This window comes from Cryptomeria japonica, chromosome 9, assembly GCF_030272615.1.
Source record: "Cryptomeria japonica chromosome 9, Sugi_1.0, whole genome shotgun sequence".
In the NCBI taxonomy this organism is placed as follows: Eukaryota; Viridiplantae; Streptophyta; class Pinopsida; order Cupressales; family Cupressaceae; genus Cryptomeria; species Cryptomeria japonica.
In genome coordinates, this window is record NC_081413.1 from 188,311,244 (window position 1) to 188,329,552 (window position 18,309).

Sequence of the window (18,309 nt, forward strand, 5' to 3'; positions counted from 1 at the left end):
GTTGCAAAAGTACCAAAACTTGCAAATTTGTTTTCTTGTAGCATCATGAACCTCCTTGTTCCAACCCATGCTCTCAAGCGAGGGCTGTGCCCTAGGAGTACTGCATGGCACAAAATAACTATCCAACCTGGATTTCCGAACTCTAGGGCCAAAGTTAATAGTGCCACTAGGAGGAGTAGAAGTAGAAGCACTAGCACTAACAAAAGCACTAGGACGAAAGGGAGGCATGGAAGAACCCTCTCCAACACAGCCTGCGGATGTGGATGCGGATGCGGGTGCGGGTGCATGGGAGCCAATAGCACTTAACTCCATTAATTGCCTCTTCTTAGTTAATTTTTCTTGTTCATGTGTTTCTAATTGGACATAACAAAAACGTTTTGTCTCAGCAGTTTGTTTTTTACATACCTCAATATCATGGCCAGGTATGCCGGCAATATGGTATTTAAATCTATTGATGCCACCAAAATTAATTTCTTTACAAAAAAAATATTTTGTTTGATTTTTTTGTTTGCCAATAAAGTCTTCAGTATATTTCCAAGCCTCATCCTTTTTAGGCATTGTGAAAAATGAATGTTTTTTAAATGTGAAGGCTGCTGCAATAAGAAAACTTTATAAAGTTATAAACTAATAGAAAAAATCAGCAAACCCTACTTTTTTTTAAGAAAAAATTGTAAATACATGTTTACAAATTTTTTCTAAAAAAATGTAGGGTTTGCACTTTGCTATTATTCTACTTCTCTCATTGAAGTTAGGCTAAAAAAATAAAAACATTCAAGATTTGGAAAGTTAATTGTTAAACTAAAAAAAATTAACAAACAAATGAAAAAAATCCATTAACATACCTAAAAAAACCAACAAAATCTACAAAGTTTAACACTTACCTCTTTCAAATGAGTTGAGAAGTCTTGCTATGGACTCCTTGATGCTCTCAATGCAATCCTATGGCCTCCCCAATGTGATTTGTGGTCTCCTTGATGCTCTTCTTCCCTGCCGGTTGCAAACCTATGGCCTCTTGTTTTTCTTCCTCTCTCTCACTTTTCCTCTCTTCTTCTCACAACTAGCAATTAGAAGACCTTTTAGGGTTAAATGAAAGAGAAATTAAAAAAAAAAATGTCAAAAGCTTTTATTTTTTTTGTTTTTTAAAATCAAAATTTGAACGTTTCGCTGGCCGAGTCCTGGAGCTCGGACTCGGCGAGTTTTGGCATAACTCGCCTGACGAGATATGGCCCAAACCCGCCGAGTCCGAGTCCCGAGCCAACAAAACTCGCCGAGCTAGGCTCGACTCGCCAACTCGGTGAACTCGCTTGACTCGCAGCGAGTCTGGGAACTCTGCTCCAACCTCAGGAGACCACCCTGACTTGATGAACCTTCTGGCTACTTGACAAACTCTATCCCTTCAATGCAAAGATTAATAGCAACTCTAAGGCAACCTAGAAAGCAAAAAGGACTAACCCTAGAAAGCGAAAAAGTGGGGGTCCCCATTTGCAATGGGGCAATGTGTGAATACCTCACAACAGAACCATCAAGGTTTGGTTTTTTACATCTGACTAAGGAATGTACAAAACCCAACAAACTCTCAAAAAAAGGCAATCTCCTTTATTGTTTTTCTTCCTCTTTTGCTTTGAGCTCCACAATTTGCCTTGGACTTTTGTATCTTTTTTGTGAAAGTTTTAAAATTTCCTTAGAAATGAATTCTCCTACATCTTCTTCAAAGCTTTCTAGGTCCATTTCCATATCAGCTTCTTTTGAGAGTGTGCAAGACATCTTCTTCCCAGTTTATATCCACCTTTGGATCATCTAAAGTAATGGGGGTATTTGGGGGACATAAAACTCTTTATGTTGTGCTTCAAACATTATCAAAGAGTCAATATGAATGCTTCTCAAAGGAGAGTTGGACTAATCTTGCTCTCCTTAACTCTTTGTTGAATGGGTTGTTGAAGGATCTATCTCTACCCCATCCTTTGGCAATAGGCAAGAATTTGCAATATTAGGCGAGATCTCAATTAAGGATGTAATGTCCCTTTTGGGGTATTACTATATTTTGCTCTAAAATCACAATTCCAATTGGAATAAGAAATGTAATACAGTTAATTTCATAAATCTACCAATTGAAATGTCTTTAGCAAGATGAATTCTAGTTTAGGTCCCACAATCATGTTAGTTAACATTTGAAATGTAATTCATAAGACCAATTATTTCCACAAGGGTTAGGGATTCAATAACATATAATTGCATATATAATCAATTGTATCAATTATTGTTCAAGGCATATTCCTTTAGTAACCATATTAGGAGTTAGCTAGAAACTTTGCAAACTGTAATTTCAAGGATAGTTATTTTTGTATTGCGAGAGCATGGGTGGCAAATAGTCCACTCCATCCCTCAGTCCACTTTGGAGTTGCTCCATCCTCCTCAATCAAGGTTAAGAGCACTATTTAGCCTCCCAACCCATGAGAACTCCATCGCGGGGTGGCATGCTTGATGAGAGCATGAGACTCTCTCCTCCACCAAGCCCGGGAGCATACATAAGTCTCCCGGCCCACGAGTGCTCTATCTCGGGTGGCATACTTGATGAAAGGTAGGTTAGGTCTTCACCTTTTGTGAACTCGAAAGGTTGATCGACCTTCTTGTTTTGCAATCATTCCTACCTAATTCCAAATAGAATAACTATAGGAATTTATATAATAACACGTTCAATTAGAAATATCAGTAATTTTACTTAAATTGGAAAACAATACTTAAATTAGGGAATAATGCAATTACATAAATTATCCCTATATATTTCAGCAAAAAATAAATAATGCATTCATATTATCACATCACATTTCCACACATAGACTTGCTAATTTCAGGCTGCTAATAATAAATCAGATTGTGCTCTTTATTGGCTTATTTTCTGATTTCAGATCAAATGTTTCTTTCCATTCGATGCCCTTCTTGGATGAATTGATCTTCCTTTTATATATCCCATTGCAAAGGGGTCATACCTCTTCATGTCGTCCATTAACTTTGCAAGGGATGCATCCTTGCATAATTAAAGTGCTGTCTTTATATGTTGTAGGCAAAGAAACGGGACTCGGATTCGGCTCGGACTCGGACCCGGGACTCGGAGTCAAACTCGGCTGGACTCGGGAAAGTGAAAAACTCAAGAAATTTAGAGATTCTTAAAGATTTAAAACTTGTTTCAGGCACCCTTTATTGAATACACCTTAAAGACACAATAACATCATCAAACTCGGCTCATTTGATTACATACACAAGTATACATCAATCACATAAGCATAAATGCAAATTGTAGCCGAAGGAAATAACAAACATAGATATATAAATATTGTCAAATGTATACAATATTACAAAACTCATGGAATACAAAATCCATGTCTTCATATGATGATCATCAAATGTTTCATACAAATACGAAAGGTAAATACAACTACAAGCCTATGGCTCAGAGGAGCCTGCACGGTAGCACCCTCCGGCCCTGGCCCCTTGCGAAGGCTTCTAAGGTAGGTCTTGGATGATTCGACAGCCATGGCCACTCCTCGTGACACCATGCCATGCTCACCAACATCAGGAACATTCGTGTCACTATCTGCCTCTGAATCTCCTGTCTGTGCTCGTGCTCTCCGGTCCTCCTCTACCATGGCTACAGTCTCAGCCTCTATATCTACCTGGTCGATCCAATTAGTGTTAGACTCGGAGGTTAAATTTTCCCTACTTCTATCGACGCAGTTTCCCCCCATATTTTTCGATGGGTGTTTGGGGGTAGCGCCCTCAAGGTGGGGTCAAGGGGCAGCGTCCTGCGAGGCCAAAAAAACTTATTATTTAATAAAGGCGTCGGGTGTTATTTTTCTATTGGCTGACATGTTGTAACCCTAATTTTTCTCATTCTCAGGCGGAGGTTGTAGTGAACAAAGACGAGACCATTCATTTTAAAAAACTTTTTAAAATGTTTTTTTTTGTCATTTTACTTAACCCAGGCAGTAGCCGAGTTTGGGGCTCGGGACTCACCGAGTTTGGCGAGTTTGAGCACGAGTTTGCTCGCCAGACTTGGACGAGTCCGAGTCCGAGTCCCAGAGACTCGGCAAGCATGGCTCGGACTCGGACTCGCCGAGTTTAGGCGATTCATGGCGATTCCCATTTCTTTGGTTCTAGGTGGGTCGATTAATAATTCATGACTAATCTCGTTGGCCCTCTTAATGAATGGGTACTATATAAATGTGGCTGACTAATCTAGTTGGCCCTCTTAATGAATGGGTACTATATAAATGTGGCTGTTGATATCCTTTATCTGGATGGCCCTTGTTGCTATCTTTATTATTTTTAATTTTATTTTCCTTATTTCTGGTCGGCCCTTATTCAAATAACAGTTTCCTTTTTTTATTTATTATTTTAATTTCTTTATTCTTGGCTGGTCTATTTGTTTAACTGCCTAGGTATTATCACATATTAAGGATGATTGTGATCTTTCCTTAGTTTGGAGGGGCATGACAAAGGAGGGGGGTGGGGAGATCCTTATTCACCATATCCAAATGAGAAATCAGCTTGTGTCTATGTTTTGAATGGTAAGAACATCTAGGGCTAGGCCTTTGAATATCAATTCTTTGAGACTATTCCCAATCGATGTCTAAACAAGAATGGATTTTGGAAGGGGGGAGGAAAAAATGATCTTAACACACTTGAGTATAGATTCTTGGTATCTCTTCTTTGACATTGTTATCCACCTCTTGAAATTTACCAAGGGAATTACCAATCTTTGATTATGGAGACATCCCATATTCTAGAAGTCGATTATAGAGGCAAATCTAAGCCATGGAAAATTCAAGATTGCACAATAATGGATCAAAGTTTGGCCGTCATTCTTGGGTAAACAAACTAGCACCATCCAACAACTGTGAACCATTGAAATTTCTCTCTTTTTCGTCCATAGACGGACAAATGATTGTGAAGAAACCACAAGGCAAAAAGGCTATTTGATGTGTAATGCCCTACATGAATTTTATCTAGTTCTCCAAATTCTCTCTAGCTGGCTAGTAGTTTGCAAATCTTCCAACAAAGGAATGAGAATAGAGGTGATTAGTTTTAGAGCTAATATTAATCTCTACCAAATTGATTTTGATCTCTACCACATCCAAAACCATAGATTGCTCCTTGTCAATGTTTTGAAAGTGGCTTCTTCTACCAATAGGAATATAATTTGCTACAATCACAATGAATCTAGGAGTTGTTTCATTGTAGTGTATTACTTTGTTTGCATTTCTTGTTTGCAAATTTGAAGGAATATGGTTGTACTCCTTTCCTCTACCCTTATCTTTGTAGCTTGTTCACGAACTCCATTCAAATTTGCTTCGCATCATTGCTTACATTCTTAAAGTTGCATCTCCATTATATGATTGTTGTTTCTTAATTAAAATTATATAATATAAATATTTTATTTTTATTGGCACCAACTTTTTTGTTTGGAAATGGCATATTGATAACTATCCTTGTCTCTTGTACTAGTGTTAGTCCCCATCTCCTAGTAAGTATGGTTATGATGTACAAAGTCAAATGTATTTAGTTTAGGGTTAGTTGTTGACAATACCAGTCTATCAATTGCTGCAACTAGAGTTTGAAAATTTGTGACTTGGCAAAAATTAGCAGATTCAATTTTGACTCAGACTTGGCAACTTATAAAAAACTTAAATTCATTAAAAAGCATAAGTATCATTCAAAATATAGTTAAAAACATATGGAACGAGTTTGTAGAATGCTGGGGAGGTGTTTGGTTTCATATTTGAATAAAAAAGGAAGGAATACAATGTTATATCATGTGAATACAATTATACAACAACCAGTAATATGATGTGAATCGCATGATGATTGAAAATCATCATAAAAGAACACAATTTCATTCAAGTTACGATATTTTAAATTTTCTCTTCCTCATAGACATGCTAGCGATAGTTGGGGTTCTCCTTTGTGTTTGTTGTGATCTCAATTCTGCCCTTGACCTATGAGGTTATGACTCCTTAGGACCAACATTATTGTCAACAACGATCTCTTCCAATTCAGTGCCTCCTATTATTTTCGCTGCATCCTCCTCTGCCTGTCTCTCAAATCTAGAAATCTAATCTTCTATAAACATGGGGTTTATCATAAGGGTACTTTAGTTGTTATATGGATCAATGTTGTTCAGGTCAGTTGCCTCACGATCAATTGAGCCCTCCACCTTTTTTGAGAGAAGGTGAAGGTTGTATGGCACAAAAATAGGGTCATTGATGTAATGGCCCCTTTTGGAATTATACCCGATTTTTGCCCAAAATAACAATTCCAACAATACACTTATTCACAAATAGTATTCTATGAATAAATTACATAATTGCAGTTAAACTTAGAGAGAATTGTAATTAATTAACACCATGCATTATGATCATAAATAATCTCTATTGAAAACTAAATATCCAAAATACATATGGGTCCATTTTCATAGCTTATTTCCATCAGCCAACCATATTAGGAATGCAATGGGAAAGTTTGATAGGGTGCCAAGAGACTGTCCTCCTCAACCAAGCCCAAGGGCACAAAATGAGCCTTCGAGTCATTCGGCCCCTTGGCCCACAAGCAATCCAACTCGGGGTAGGGTACTTGATGAGGAAACTGGTACCGCTGCATCTCCCTACCAAACATTTCACATTGATTCCAGATGTGATTGCTCGATGGGAATCAGATAAATAATTACTAATCTTATCATTCTTGATGGATTGGCAAGTTAATTAAATAAATAAATTATTCAAACAGATTCATAAATAAATAAATAATAAATACAAACATGTGGCATACCAATCACTTATCTAAATACATTTAATAGATACAAATATGTGGCATACCAATCACTTATCTAAATAACATAGATTGCTGTTCTTTCTTGATTTATACTCAATCAGATTTCCTTGTTCGATGCCCCTTCAAGTGAGGCTTCAACCCTTTTTTATATCTTTCATTTTTGGGAAGGGTTACATCTCTTACTTTGAAGAGATGCCCCTTCTCTTATGCACTCACTACTTTCTCATTAACACCCGCTGCCCATTGCTAAAGATGCTAATCAATAATTAAGGAAGGCGCTGATCCAAGGAGTAATTAATATGTCTTCAAGGGCTGATCCTTAATTATTCATCTTTGTTTCTTCTTTGTGGCGATTTGCTGTATTATTATATTTTATTTATTTATTTATTATCTTCTTACAGTGGGGAGCATTACAATTGAGGTGCTTTTGTCTCACCCTGTTGTGCATTTTTTGTGGAATGTCTATGAAATTGAAATAGATCTTGAAATTAAGTCCTTTAATAAAATCATAAGATCATAAATCTAATGCTAAATCTGAAGAAAAAGAAAAAACAGAGAAAAAAGCATACTTGAAATATGCAGAAAATTAATTTTTTTTCTTCTTCAGTCCCTTCAATTGGAAGCTCAAAGAGATCATATATGGTTGTTAATGACAAAGAAGCACATGCATAGTTAAATGCTGAAAATTTCAGAGTTTAAAGTGTTTGGAAGGTTTATGGCACATCCAAATATGCTTGCCATGCAAAGGTGAGCCCATGCCAATTACTTGTCATGTTTTGGTACTGGAAAGCTGAATGAGTACTTGACATGGGCTCATCTATGAGCAGCAAGCAAGTCTGAGCATGAGTTGCTCACCACTTGCAATCACTTATGAGTATTGAAATGTTGGTTGCAAACTTGCATCTACTCCCTTTGTAGTCTCTACTCTAGGGCTGCTGTTATATCGTGATGTGAGTAATCAAGTCCGATTCCAATTGAAGATAGGTATTGTTAAATAATGAGATTTTATTGATGTATTTTTTTGTGATTTTGTGCTTATCATGATCAAGCTTCATCCATTCTTGTTTTAGAATGTGGATAGAGACCATGCTGCCAAATATTTTAGATGCTTAACAGGGCGCCTCCTTGTTAGCCAAGGTTTGCTGTTACGCCAAAAGATTGACCTGTTAACACCCGATACAAACACTAGAGATAAACAAACCATGGGAGGCGGTTATGCCATTTCACAAATCCTTCAGGGCGGCGTTGAACAACCAAGGGGACGAATGGTGCACACTTTCCAATAATCCCCCCCCTCCCCCTCCCCAGTGCGATCGAGGGGTTAAACCTGTGACCTGAGCTTTGATACCATTTGTTAACCAAGGTTTGTCATTGCGCCAAAAGATTGACCTGTTAACGCCTGATACAAACACCAGAGATAAAAAAACCATGGGAGGTGGTTAAGCCATGATGCGAATCCTTGAGGGCGGTATTGAACAACCAAGGGGACGAATGGCACACACCTTCCAACAATCCTTTTAGACTTCTTCTGAAGTGGTTTTGTCCAAAGATTAATTAGTGCTCTATTAGTAAATTCACTCTATGTTCTTTCCTATAACATGCATCTCATCATGTTGTGGTCAATGTTTCTCTAAGATTTTTGGGATAGAGCAACATTGGATGGGGTTTCAACGACAATGAAAATTGCCTAGATTTTTGGGGCAAAGGATATATATAAATATCAAAAGTATATAAAATAACAATAATTTGCACAAAATGTATGAAATTATATATAAAATTGAATCAATTAAGATTTGCCTAAGCTAAATCTACGTAAGACCAAAATTCTCTATGACTAATTACAATAACCTAATTTCTGTGAATAGAGAAAACATGAATGAGCAACAAAATGGCTATTTTATTCATTAGCAATTCAAAGGAAAATTGTACACACACACATCCTTTTTGATGGATGAGTCATGGTGACATAGGTTCAAGACGATATGAGTTAATTTCAATCAAGAGAGGAGGTAATTCAATAGGTTGAAACAATGGTGCCACTTGATGAGGTAGAGGCACTGCCTAATCACAATCAATCAAATATTATCGAAGCAAATGTGACAAATGGTTGTATTGCCTCCAATCAAGGATGACATCATTATTAACCTACTAAGAATAAAATATATTTACCTAAGTAAACTAAATAAAATAGGTGCAATAGCATATTTCAACAAGATTCCAAAGGTATGATTAGTACATCTACTAAAAACTATTAATGAATAATTTTTGTTTGCTTATATTTTATCAGAAATGTTTCCAGCAGATTTGATATATATCCAATTTGATTGTAGGGAAGTATTTCAGTAGAACTTCCAAGATCTAATAAGGGAATTCTTTTATAGAAATGGCAATACATTAGGGAAGATTATTTGATTACATAGAAATTACTATCAGCTGTTGGGCTTGTGGATCAGAGGTCAGTGCCGCCTTTTGCTACAGAAGATTAACATTGGGAAATCAATAGCATTATAAATTTTGTGAGTAAGCTGCTGATTCTCTCCAAGAAGATTATTGCTTACATGGATTCATGCTACATGCCTCTTGTCAGCCACAGTAAAGCTAAAGGACACTTAAAACTACAAATTTCTTTGGGAACGAGAATGTTACAGTGATATATGATTTGTAGGATGAAATTTTCTTTTTATTTTGTAATTGAATACCTTGGTGGATTATCTAAAACTTAAAAGTGAGCTCCCCTGCTGGAGCTTGTTGCATGTTTTGGGCAGCTCACCTTAAATTTGCTTATGGTAAAAATTTGCAGTTGATGACTATATCTTTTTTATTGTTAAGCTGCCATGCTGTTTGCAAATCTATGGTGCTTGTATGTGTTCTCAGATTATTTTAATAGGGATCTTAGCAGCTACATTCTTTGTGGAAACATTGTAATGTTCTCTTCTACACACTAAATAGTAAAACAGAATATAGTGATAGAAAACCATTACTTTTTCCTTTATGGTTTTCAGGTAACTGGAAGCAAAGAAAAGCTACAGGATTACATCTGGGAGTCAGTCAGCATAGATTTCATTTCACATGGACAACAAAATATATGGTTACGATTAAATGGATTATCGCTGTCCAGAATTGGCTGCATGGAGCGATTACTGTGGCTGCAGAATCTGGATATCAGTCATAACAGGCTTCGATCAATAGATGGTCAGTCTTCACTACAATTTTGCTTATGCTTTATCTTGCTCACAAGAGCTCACTTAGATGTTTCTGGATGTGATTTCAGTATAGTGTCATAGCTAGTATAAAGCATTAATCAACACATGCAGTATTTTGTTAAGTGAGATCAAGTATGGCAATAACTCTTTATTTTATAATTATTATATCAGGGATCTACAAATGGGGCCCCAGCCCAACTATATAATAAGCGTACAAACTTCATTGAAGTATAGGCACCATTAGGCTTAGTAGGAAAATAACACAATACCAGCTGTTAATGTTAGAATAAGAAAGGTAAGACACAACAATCTGAAACTTAGAAAATCTCACAAAAACAAGATACACAGAATTTTATCCTGGGAAAACCCTCCACCTGAGGGTGAAAAACCCAGCCACACCAAAATCAAACTTTTATTGAAAGCGCCAAACTGAATACAATGTCCTCAAGCTTAAAAAGGCAATAGTCTAAACAAGATTGTTAACTCTTAACAATCAACAGCAGAAACATATAACTGATAAAGTAAAGCCTGCTGGCTTCTACAATACGCTCAACACATAAACTCTCTATGACCAGAAATAATCATACACCAGTCATATACGAAAATCACTGAAACAAATGCTATCCAAGCTTCTCTCCACACTTTCCGATGAACACAGGATGCATATGAAATGGATTGTCTTTCTTATATGCTTTTCCCACACGCAAAACAGACAGCTAACATAATATAAGGAACCAGCAGAGCACGAACTATCTCTTGACGGTGGAGACGGAAGGCCAAGAGACACCGAAGCTCATCGACAGTTACATAAAAAAACGTTTCATACTCCACTACTGACAGGAGCTGAAAACGAGTCATGACGGCACCACTAACGGATGAAAAACGGTAAAGAAGGAAATCGTGCCAGCAAGGATGAGACTCTCATAATACGAAAGTCGGCGACAGTAAAATTTCATCATCCACAAAATCATCACAGTTAAATGAAATCTCCCGTGGCTAACAGTAACACAACCATTGCAGGTAAATGAAATCTCCTGCGCTACAAACATTAACACCAGCTTGATACAATCATTACCAGAAAAACCCTAAGTACAGGATACAAAAGCTACCCTCCAAAATAGAGCAGACCTTGCAGAACTTGCTGTAATGGAAAAAGAGCAAACAAAAGAGACCCATAATCTTAAAAAGACTTAAACAAAAAAAGGATCTTTAGCACAACAACTAACTGGAGGATCTGTTTTCAAATGCTCGAAAACATGACCATACACCTGTTGTGACCTTTTCACACATCGCCCCATTGCTAACGGGGACCCCCTTTTTTCCTGCTTCTAGCGTTGGTTAGTTTAGGGTTTTGGCAGCTTAGTGGGCAATTTTGAGTTTCCCGTGCTCAAGTCTCAGAGTTTTGATCATGCCTAGTGTTGTTTAGGGTTTTTGAAGTTATAGGATCAAGTACGTAAAGTTGCAAGCCTATGAACATGCTTATTCCGTCTCCTAGGAATGCTTTGGATGTTGAAGGCCTCAAATCCTTCAATCAAATCCCAAACCCTTTGTTTGTACGATTTGAGTAAGTTATTCTTTGTTATGCTTTGATCTCTGATATGATTAACAACTAACTCACTATCCCCAAATACCTGCAAAGATTTGATCTCTCTTTTGTGCAAGTTGGAGACCTTGGACTAGGGCTTCATATTCGGCCATATTGTTGGTGCAACCAAAATGAAGCCTAAAAGAGAAGAAATATTTCTCTCGCTCAGGAGAAAGAAGCATTACACCAGCACCATTCTTGTTTCTTGAACCATCAAAAAACATGCTCCATAACCCCTTCAAATCTTCTCGTGTCTTGATGAGGTTAGGAATAGGAATATCCTCCTCATGAATACAATAGGTACCGAGCTTAGCCTTCTCACTTTTAGCTAATGGATCAAACTAGAAAGCGTTGCCCCACTCATCTAGCAAGCAATCAAGAACCTCTTCTAGAAGAGTAGCAAGCTCATTGACAATACACTTCTCCCCCTCTTCACGCAAAGTGCAATTCATGTTTATAGGGCTGGTGGTGTAAGGCTCAATGTGGTTTTGTACAATGGGTTTTGCTTTTATGGTAACCTTGGTACCATACCTTGTTCGAAATAGCATGTGGAACCAAACAGAAGACAAATATCTACCTATCTTGGCGGTGAAGTCTCTAGACAGACAGATGGCAAAGAAGGCAAGGAGGTCAATAATTGACATGTCTTGTAAGATAGTGCAACCAGGGCATGCATGCAAAGTTAACTTCACATTTTTAACTATCCCTACTGTCTTCATAGAAGTGCCTTCCAATTGGACAACTCCCTTAGTCACAATTTCATATTCTGGTGCAGGGGCACTTAAGGTGTGATAGAACACTTGTGTAGGTCCTAAATGGATATGGTAGGTCCAATGCTACCAATGCTTGTAATAAGCCCTAAGGCTCCAAAGTTGTATACTTGGTCACAAGCCTTGTATGGGCATTTTATTTATGTTTTTGGTGTCTAGGGATCCTAGAGATGTGGTGTATCCAATTTGTAACCTTCAATACGAAGGCAAGTGTGTGATGTCATAATATGTCAAAAGTTGCTATGTTGTCATGAGCAATTTTTGCAACTTTTTGAGTTGTGGTTGCCCAACGGCTAGTTGGTTGCATTTTGTACGTTGGGAAGTGGTTAGAAGGCTTCCTTAGTCTTATTTAAGCCTGAGGAACGATTCCCAAAGGTTACATTAAGGCTTTGAATGAAATTTATGCTCCCTACCAATCTGAAACTATCATTTTTACTACTTTTTCTTGGGTTCTTGGTCTGGGTATGGATTTGTACGGATTTCTGGAGGATCTAATGTTTTGAAACAAGTGTAGCAGTGAATCACCTCTCATTTGAAGTTGGTTTGAGGTCTTGAAATTCTGTGATCGAGGAGTAGTTGATTTTTCTTCCTCGCTGCCTGGTAAAACCCTCAAAACCAGGGTTTGGATGCAAAAGGAGACCCTATTCAACATTCCTCTATGGGAAAGGTCTGAAACCCCGAGGAATGTTGGATTACCATGTATACTAGTTGTTTTGCTTGGTTTGGGGAGCAGAAGATTTCGCCTTGGCACTGTTGGAGTGATGCCCTAGACTTGGCATCTCCATGTGGCAAGTCTGTGCAGTGAGGGATTGAATGAATCCTTGGGACAGTGGACACAATGGTGGTAAAAGTTTGCATGGGAAGGACCCTTAGGCATGTGCAGACCCTCTCCAAGAGCCCTGACTTCCTCTCCATCCGACTGGTGAAGGTTTTGAGGCCTAAACCTCTATACCGACTAGTTAGACCAAAATTAGGCCCAATAGGGTTTGAAAACTTGCACTTAAAACCCAGATGTAGAAGTTTGAAATCTTTTAGAATGCCCAAAAGGGTACTTGAATATCAAATTTGTTCAGGGGGTTGTTTAGGTAGTTTGATAGGTAAAGTGGGAAAAGTTCAAATGGAGGGCTAATTGCTTGTAGCCCTATTTCCTAGGTCCATAGGGGCAAAAGGCACAAAGGACTTATAAATACCTATCAAAGGGGACAAGGTCAATGCAAATACCATATAAAACATATACAACAACTCACATATGATAGATTCCACCATTTGAGCAAAAGGTCCTGTTGGCAAAGGGCTTGGGGGTTGAGAGATGTCTTGGTTTAGGGGTTGAATATTTAGGAGTAGGAGTCTCCTAGAGAAACTAAGTTGTCTTGAGAAGATTGATCCTTGGGAAGGATCAAGGACAAGCTTGATAACCTTTGGAAGGTTGGAGAGGTTGGACCATTGGATGGTGCCAAGTGTTGACCCCTAAAGAAGAAACCAAGGTATTTGCCCATTACCACCAAACCCTCTGCATTATATTCTATACCAAGAAGGTTAGCTACCTTCTTAGGCATGACTGAGTTGCTAGGTTTTGAATCTATCATACAATTGTGAACTAAGTTATCTCCCATGATTAAAGAGAGATAGAAGGGGGGAGGCTTATTGATCTTGCTTGAATCTTCTTCCTCCTTTGGTTGTACCAAACTAGTGGATACTGTCTTCCTGTTGACCGCAATCTCATTGCTTGTTTGGTAGATGTCCTTCAATGCCTCCTTAAGAAAATCCCTTTGAGATGGGATGGAAAGGGCCTCCCACATAGAGACATTGAGATTGGCTTTCTTCATTTGGTCAACTATATTGAAAGGAACACCAACTGATTTTGAAGGCCCCTTTGAAGCTATAAGGTCTATCTTTGTTCTTGGGGCAACTTGGGCCTCCTCTTGCCTCCTACTCCCTTGAATGGTATTTTGACTTGTACTTGGATAGCTACCTTGGGTGTTGGAGCTTGGGCAGAAGTTGAAGGTGAGGCACCCTCTACCACTTTCCTTTTTCACCTTGCGTATTGTAGCATAGCATCACCATTTGTCTAGTTTATACTGTTGTCCTCATTTTTGGCTAAGTCACAAAAACAGGACAACCCTTACAAATTTTGTCTAGTTTTTAGCTCATTTTCTCTAAGAACGCTTTTCGAGGTAGTCTTCATTCCTCCTCATGTGTGATTTAGGACTTGTTTTTGTGTGTTTTATGCACATCACATTCAAAATAAAATACCAAAGCACTTTACCCTCTCCTGAACAAAATCACCTCAGATGCTAAGGATAAGACCAACTAAAACGATTCCAAGGTTTCTACAGTCAGGTCTTGACGAGTGGGTAACTCAGTGGTCGATGTGAATTGCTGTTTTCACTTGGGGACTTACACAATTGTTCGAATTAACTTCATTTATCATGATATGGAATGGGCGTGCTGATAACTTAGAATATGGCAATGTAGTTCTGGACTCAATTCTAACAAGACTTACTAAAAAAAATGGCAAAAGGGAATAGGGTTTAGGAAATCTATTCTAAGCCTAGGAATGTAGGAAATGATGAACAAATTTAGTGGAATCAAACTAGGCAAGGTCTCACCATCAAATCGAACAAATTTTGACACAAGCTTAGTGTAATCATCTAGGGTATATTTCATAGATTTTAAAACTATTACCATCAAGCATTGAGACCATCCAAGTTGATGCATAACAATGGATATGTAATAATCGAAGTTTAAGTTTGCATAAATTTTCAGTTGACCACGCAAGGCGCACTTACAATCAACAAGAGGCTAGTGGTATGGATTCATAGATTCCACACAAATATACTCAACAATTCTTTCATTCAATCTAACAAACATGAAAGCAAATTCTAATCTAAAATTCTAATCTAACTTGGAGGAATTGAGAACCTTGAATGCAAGACAACACTTGAAAAACAAAATCACCATCAAGTCAAACAATGATTTATATTCAAAAAGTTGTAGCATATACCAACAATTCTACAAAAACTCTCTTACAAATGAGAGGCAATGAGGTATATATAGAGTCTCATACAAAATGGATGGCCACGATTAAAACTAAGTCAAGGGCCAAGATCATGCCAACAAAACCCTAGAGTTGCCCTAATTAGGGTTTACATAAAAAATGGAGCCACCAACATATGGCCCAATATAAAGACGCCTAGTCATCAAATAGGGAATCTTCTAGAAGATTCTGTCCTACATCTCTCTCTCTCTCCTAGCATACACCAAGAATCTAGCCAATACAAAATCTAACTCCTCCATGGAAATGCTGGGTAAGGTATCCTGCTGTAAATCGGTCACGTCCAAAACATCCGAGCAAACATCCAAAGTGTTCTCCCAATCTGGCATAAGCTTCTCCAAATTATGAACATTAATCAACAAAGAGACCAAATCATCTCTCTTTTCTCTATTTCTCCATCCAATTTCACATTGATAGCCTTAAGGGTGTCACCAACCTCCTGAAATTCATGCTCTTTTGTAGTACAACCAAGGGCAATTGAAGTAATTTGGAAATCCATGGGAGTAGCAATGTCTGCCATCACACCTCCAATAGGAACAACCACCTGCGCAATCCGCATTCTTGTCTCATCTCTAGCTATGTGTGCCAAAATCTCAGCTCTCTTAGGTTCTCTCTCCTTATTGCTCCTAGCTAAGTAGTCATCAATGTCATCAATAGGCTGTGCCTCTATCATCTTTTTACTTTTCTCCATACTCTTCATCAGCCAATCGGGAATAGCGGCCATCTCCATACCATCATCGGGACACATCTCTTGATCAAGCCCTCTCAATGCCGAGATAACATCATCATCATCATCATCATCATCATGATTATCCCTAGTCAAATCGTATACATTCTTTCCCAAACTAACCTCCAAAAGGACAGTAGGGGATCCCAACTGATCATTATCCTCATTAGGTGGAGCAAATGTTGTTGTGGCATGTAAATCCTGAATATTCTCTGGTAGTATCACTGTTTTGGAACATTGCTCAGTCCCCTTGTTTTGTTCTGGTACTTCAACTTCCTTGGTTGAGGAGACACTGAGGGGTGGTGAAGGAATGATAGGCGAAGGAATGATAGTCTTTTGCTTCTTCTTCTTAACCTCCTCAATCTTCTTTCCTCTAGCTTTGACTTCTCCTAGTGTGTTCTTCCTTCTCTTGGGAGCTTGACTCTCCTCATCTGCATGAATCCTGATATCACTAATAGTCCTCTGATCATCTTCGGAACAGGATTCCTCTGGTTTCATCTTTTCATAAGTGAAGGTAACACCCATATCAACTAATCTGTTCATTTGAATATCCACCCATGCTCGGGAGAAACTCAAGACCTCTCTCATCAATACATTCAAATCTATTTCTTCTGGCTCTGACCAATTAGGCAATAGAATCGCCTTCTTCATTTCATTTTCATATTGTGGATGCGTATGATCCTTGTCATCTAACACTTGGTCAGGAATGAGAAAAAGTCCACACTTCCTCATGAAATCCACTGACATTCTGGACCACATTTTTCTCTTTATTGCCTACTCGTCCATCAAGTTGGCCCAATAATCTTCTATGAATACCTTGTGGATGAACTTTTCTCCCCCGATCCTTCTAACTTTCTTATCTGGATCAAACCTTTCTCTTCTCTTGTATGTGCAAATCGATAGAATGCAAGTTCCTCACTTGCTGTGCTGGCTGCTAAGGCAAATTGGCATACCTCCAATGTCTTCCCAATTGAAATAGGAAATGACATGCCCGTTCTATGCTTTTCCTTCTGGATAGAATCAAACTCCAAAAGCTATCTCACCACTTCTAACAAGATCACTTTGTCAGAAGGATACTTAGGAAGCCTGTAGGGTTCGGATTGAAATCCATGAATCCTAAGGTATGTGAAAGTGGGAAACTGTATATACCACGATCCATATTTCTCTATCAGCTCTGTTGCCTCCTTGGACAACCTCCTATGGACTCCACCTTGCAACATTTGCGTTATGTACATTGTGAATACATCATTCACTCTCTTATAATCTTCCATTCGATACATGTTCAGCTGTGGATAGCACTCATAACTCCTGAATTGTCCTTGTCCATTCCCGACTTCACCTCTGCATATCAATCCCTTGTAAGTAACAAATAGTGCAAGTAGGTATACCAAATAGGAAGTCATGGCGAATGACCTGGATCGCTCCACATTCCTCAGCTGAAAATCCAAATTGTCACTTATGATTTTAGACCAATTTATCAATGTTCCTTTCAGACAATCCTGGATGAAATAGAACATCCATCCATTGTATATTGCACCTTGCGGCATCCCATCACTCGGTTAAGCAGGAATACTAAATCACTATATTCATCTTTGAAGTCTGTGCACATGAGTGTCTTGGGAGCCTTGGAATGATGAGTCCTAGGCTTGATCATCCATTCCTTGTTCACTACGGTTTTGCACGCATCCATCTTCTTCTTATATCGGTCTTCATATTCATCCTTAGTTATATCTTTCATGTCCGCTCTACGTGGAATTCCAAACACCTCAACAATCGCATCCTTAGCAAGGTAGGCAATGATGGCACCCTTAGGAGTCTTGATCACTCAAGAGCGAGGATCATAACATCGTGCACACTCCAGGATAAGCTTACTGCACTGTATGGACTGCGGGAATCCAACGGCCTGATAAATGCCACTCTTCATAATGTTCACATAAGCTGGGGAAGGAATCTGGCTCCCAATTCCGAACATCCGCTGTCGCATCTAGCTCATGTGCAGAAAATGCATGTTCGTGTCCGTATTCTCCTTCCATCTGGATGACATCTTGGATTTTGGATAGAATCTAGTCTCAACTATCTTTTGTTGTTCTCTCCTTTCCTTGAGTCCGGACTTCGACATTGTACCTGTACAAAGCTAGAAGTTA

At 38.4% G+C, this 18,309-nt stretch overlaps 1 protein-coding gene across 1 annotated transcript in view; it reads left to right on the top strand.

Moving 5' to 3' along the window:
- Positions 1-18,309, top strand: part of LOC131038330 (geranylgeranyl transferase type-2 subunit alpha 1) — a 114,392-nt gene that overhangs the window by 67,607 nt on the left and 28,476 nt on the right. Inside the window, exon 7 of the mRNA XM_057970716.2 lies at positions 9,828-10,017. Coding sequence (XP_057826699.1) covers positions 9,828-10,017 — 190 coding nt within the window. The remainder of the gene's footprint in view (positions 1-9,827; positions 10,018-18,309) is intronic.